At 38.0% G+C, this 5,059-nt stretch overlaps 1 protein-coding gene across 2 annotated transcripts; it reads right to left on the minus strand.

The window, feature by feature from the left end:
- Nucleotides 1-407: 407 nt before the first annotated feature.
- On the minus strand, nt 408-4,059 carry LOC111458806 (binding partner of ACD11 1-like). 2 transcript variants are annotated; one of them, XM_023101626.1, is made up of 5 exons: nt 3,801-4,059; nt 3,469-3,544; nt 1,730-1,840; nt 1,190-1,621; nt 408-760 (listed from the first exon to the last, which is right to left on the minus strand). In XM_023101626.1, exons 1-4 carry the CDS (start codon nt 3,914-3,916, stop codon nt 1,193-1,195), a joined length of 732 nt encoding a protein of 243 aa, XP_022957394.1. In that variant the 5' UTR covers nt 3,917-4,059; the 3' UTR covers nt 408-760; nt 1,190-1,192. The 2 variants fall into 2 exon arrangements, with proteins under 2 accessions (XP_022957394.1, XP_022957393.1); XM_023101625.1 differs by lacking the exon at nt 408-760 and having other exon boundaries at nt 885-1,621.
- Between the last annotated feature and the right edge of the window lie 1,000 nt (nt 4,060-5,059).

Here is a 5,059-nt window from a genome sequence, read left to right on the forward strand (position 1 = left end):
CATAATTGGTCCTTCTATCATCATTTTCTGTAAAAGTCAGAATATACAAGCTCCTCCTTCTATTTCCTTTTTTCTTTTGGTGTTTGTTTCCTTTTCCAACTCCATAATTCTCAGTTAATAACGTTTTTGACTCGACTAACTCAGGTTGAATATTTCCCGGATGTGCTTTGGTTTGTCAACAGTGTCGGCTGTTTCAATCCGAGTAAAATATCCTACTTTCTATTTTGTTGGATGGGATGCTTTTCAACGTACTACAAAATGGTTGAACCATACAGGTAAGATGCTTTTTAATAAAGAAGGGTCCATGATCATTTCTATTGAAACTATTTATGTACTTGCAGCAGATGATGTGATCGATTCCGACCACGACAATACAGCCACGGTGTGTGGGAATATTGTGCAATGCATGATTCAAATGTTATGGCCGAGACTTGATCGATTAATTAACAGCTTAGATATAACATTCGAGTTTGTCCCTCGTGTTGCCTAAATGCCAAGAGTCATATAATACAAATGCATGTTCGATGTCTACTTGATGAGACCACAATCCACAGTCCACAGCAGAAAATTGAAGAGCATACCGACCTGTAACTTGCAGGGAGCTATTGCCAGATGGAGCGAGTTGCAAGCCTCGGACAATTACAGCTGGAAGAAACTATCCAAAGGCGGCAACATCATGAAATTGCATGCGGGACTTCATTCTTGTTGCGTCCGAATCAAGCAGACATCCATATGGCCTCCCAGTTAGACAATCAACAATCTAAATGAACCAAATAAAGTTTATCAAATTCGAGCGCAACCCAACTAACAAATTGGTTACGGAGAAGAAGACAATCTGTAAGAAGCAGGATTGTAAAAAGTACAATTTGGGAGACGTTTCCAAGAGTGCTAAAAAAACAGATTTGACTCCAAGGATACTGAATTTACAAACTGACAAACGACTCAATATAGTTCATCTCTGATTGGATTTTACCTTATTTGGGGTTAAAATTTAGCAAACTTGTGGGGTCAAATGACTAGTGTGATTGAACTCTATGAAATGTAGAGTTTATACTTATACGTACAGCTTTCAGATGAATGTACGCTCTGATAAAATACCGGTATAAACTTGCAAAATTTTAAGGTAGTAAGTGTTTAACATTTTTTTTTTATATAATTTATTTACAATGGAAGAGTAGCACTCTCTAACCCATCAGTGCTCAACACCACGACTACCCAAGTCAGCAGCAACTTTGGCTGCTCGATTCAGGGCATCCGACACGAAAAGAGCTCCCCTAGAGAAGTAGCCACTTTGGACCACGGTATCGGCAGCGGCAGCAGCTGTTCTTCCTGTGGCTGATATAGCTGATTTGGTGGTCTGCAATACGTGGTACTTATCATCCATGGTTTTAACTGCTTCAAAACCCGCACCTATCATGTCAGTAAGACCAATTCTATGACTCAAATCTGCTACCTTAGCTGCTGCGGTTGCTGAGACCTGATGAGATTCATCAAAGGTTTTGGCTTTGGTTAATGCATCTTTGCCCAGCACGTAACCCATGGACAGCATGGTTTTGACTACTTCTTGGGCCATGGTCACTGCGTTACCAGCGCTGGAAATAAACTGACTTCTTTGTGCCGACTATAAGATGGAAAACTCATCAACTAATCAAAGATTGTCAACAGGAAGAAAACATTTGCAAATTGCAACAGGTAGGAAATATTAATAAACATTATTTTTGACACTTACAGCAGTACTGTCTTCTTCATGGTAACCGGAAGGCCTACTCCAGAAACCAAATTCATCATCAAAATGTCCCCACCGTGTTATGCACACTCGTTGATCTACAATTGTTGCACCCTGCAATAACCAGACATTGAACTATTAGAAGCATGATCATTATTATCAGGTGGAAGACAAAGGATGAAAAGTAGCGACCATTGTCTCCTTGGCGAAAAACTAATGGCATGAAGTGATCAGATGAATAAAGGTATGTTCAACATCATTAAGCACATGACCAGAAATGAACGTTGATTGAAAACCCCAAACCACAAACAGAATAATCAAACCAGAACGTTTGATGCTTACAAACTGAAATGTAGTATCCGTACAGAAAATCCTTTATAAATTGCATCCAAGAGCAGTTCATCTGATGTTGTTCAGATTACATTAATAATTCATACCTAAAAACAACGCAAATTTGCAGCAAAAGAGAAGATGGAGAGATAAATGTGTCTAGCAGATTATTCAACAATAACTATTAATAACTATGGATTCAACAACAACAACAACGTTATTATCTCCAACCACAGAGTACTCAACAAAACAGCTACAATGTTGTTGTCACTCTAGTCATAAATTCTACAACAAAAACAACGATGTTATTGCCTATAAACACAGATTCAGCAGCAGCAGCAACAAAAACAATTATGCGATTTTGTCTAATCACATATCCAGATTTGTCATTTGCCGATGGTTCAGATTTGTCTTCATTTTTATTATTATTATTATTCTTTTTTGTATAAGAAGATTCAGATTTGTCATGTGCCTTACATTTAAAAGCCATGTCCGTACAATGATAAACAGGTCCACTTTTTTTTCAATAGAATGCTTAGTTATATCCATGATCATGCTTCTAAGAACATTTCAACGGCATATTTATATTATGGCTTCTTCAAGTTTCTCTCTCTTTCAATTATTTTGATTCTAATAATATATTGTTGTAAGCACACTCAATAGGTTTTCTTCTCTAACAAAAGACCCTACTGAAGGAAACGAAGGAGCCCTTCACTATCAATAGGAATCCAGTAAAAGAGGGACTCAATCAACTACAAAGGAAACCGGCTGCTTCATTGAGGAAAGACAGAGAAATCCTTCACCAAAACCAGATGAAATGTTCCTTCCTCCAAGGAACCCAGAGAAAATTGAACAGCTTTTTCAATTGAGAAAAGAAAAATGCCACTGCCATTCTTCTTAGAAACGATCATGGACCCTTCTTTATTAAAAGGCATTTTTCCCTGTATGGTTCAACCATTTTCTAGTTCGTTGAAAAGCATCCCATCCAACAAAATTGCCAAATGAGCCACATCTACACAAGTTAACCACATAATAATGCCTACTAAGGCACTATCGTGTTTCCAGAGTTTTTTTAAAAGAGCGATTCATTTTGGCATTGTAAATTAAATATGTGGTTCACAACAAAAGAATGCAGTTTTCACTATAAAAACATGGGTGCAGCCCAGAACCAAAGTATTGCTATTTCACAATTCTAACGATGCATTAAACCATATTCTTCAGATTCTCGTTATAAAATATGAGAAGTCAGAAATAAATATCACAAACAAAATTTAAAAATATAAAGATCACGTGTCTATATGGCATCAGCGCGCGTGGGAGCATACCCTGTAGCTCCAAATAAAAAGTAATGGAAAAAGAGACTGAAATACTGTATTGTAGGCCAGAAGCATAAATGGAATTGAAATACTCACACTCAGTAAGCAAGCAGTCTCTTGAGAATAAGCATCTTTGAATGTCACATAGGCAGTGCAGGCATCTTCACCAGATCTGTTTTCATAAACCAGAAATCCATACACCAAGCGCTTTCGAAAAAGAGAAAAGACAAAAAAAATATATAAACTCAAACAAAAAGGCCATAAATTTAGGGTGATCACCACTAAACAGCCACTACAAACCTAATCACGTTTAGAAAAATCTATGACATCTTTTAAATACGACTCGTTCACCCAATAAGATGCAAATATACTGAAATTACGGACTCGAGGACATGAAATTGAATGCTGAATACGGAAGAAATGAATACCTAATAATCTCAACGAGCTCGATTGGACCACAGAAAGCGAAGAAATCGAGGACATCTTTCTCTTCGGCTTTAGGAGACAAGCCCGTCACTTCGACCGTATAACCACCAGGGCTCATATTCACGCAGCAAACTTGATTCGCCTATTCTTTCGTCGAAATACAAAACTTGCAGAGGAGACGAGCAAGTGGAGTAGTTTCAGAGGACGAAATCTCAGAAGAAAAACTCGAGAAAACTCCCGAAGAGAGGAGGCGCCAAAATGTCCACCGCCAAACTGAAGAACTTTAGACGACAGTGGGCTGGGTTCGGTTGGGCTTAGATGGGCCGTCCATTCTTCAGATCATATGATGGGCCTGGTTTGATGGGTATTTGGGCCTACGAATATCTGGGCTATATAAACTAAGTTTCATTTCCCAAAATATTTTTTCTTTTTTTTTTTTAACGCTTGAAAGGAGGATGGGGTCTTTGAGTGTTCGACAAGTGTTCCACTACTCTTTCCACTTCAGTAACAGATCAGATGAGCTTGATATGGAATGGATAGGGGAGTGTGGGTCGTAGCTTCATGGTATAACCAGTGGTTCTTAATACATGACCAAATAGATGTAAAGGTATTTATGAGAGGGAAGTGCGAGATCTCGTCAGATAGCCTAATTACTTGATGGATCAAAGGGAGGGTCGCACTCCCAAATGAGGGTGATGTTACTGGTTTTTTCAAGTGCACGATGTTACTGGTGGAGGCAAGGATGTGTTCGGGAGCATAGAGGTCGACGGAGAGGTGCATTCCCATGGCATCTATCGAGTCCTCTTTTTGTCTGATAGATGGACATTTGTTGATCCCCCAGTACTATAACTTGTGAAGGATTCCTCGTATTGTTACGTTGTATTGGCATTAGATGGAGAAAAAAGTTTTAAGCAATTTGAATGAGATTGATGATATCCTGTTGTTCACTGTTTACAACCAATGGGAGAGTGGTTGGAGTCTTAAATACTCAAATGCTTTAATTTATTCTTTGCTGTGTTGTAGCTTTCAAATATATTTGAAACGGATACCATAAATATGGGTCGCATATATTTTTATTATACATAATTGCACACTTAAATTCATAAATTATTATATTTCCATTTTCAGACACAACATTTAACATGAATAAAATAGAATGGTTTGTTAAAAGACAAATTATGATTAAATTTGTATACCTCTGGTTGGGATGAAGTGGGTTAGCTTCAGGTTTCCTTTGATTAAGGAAGGCAGAAGCAAACCC

Source organism: Cucurbita moschata, unplaced genomic scaffold (genome assembly GCF_002738365.1).
Source record: "Cucurbita moschata cultivar Rifu unplaced genomic scaffold, Cmos_1.0 Cmo_Scf00021, whole genome shotgun sequence".
Lineage (NCBI taxonomy): Eukaryota > Viridiplantae > Streptophyta > Magnoliopsida > Cucurbitales > Cucurbitaceae > Cucurbita > Cucurbita moschata.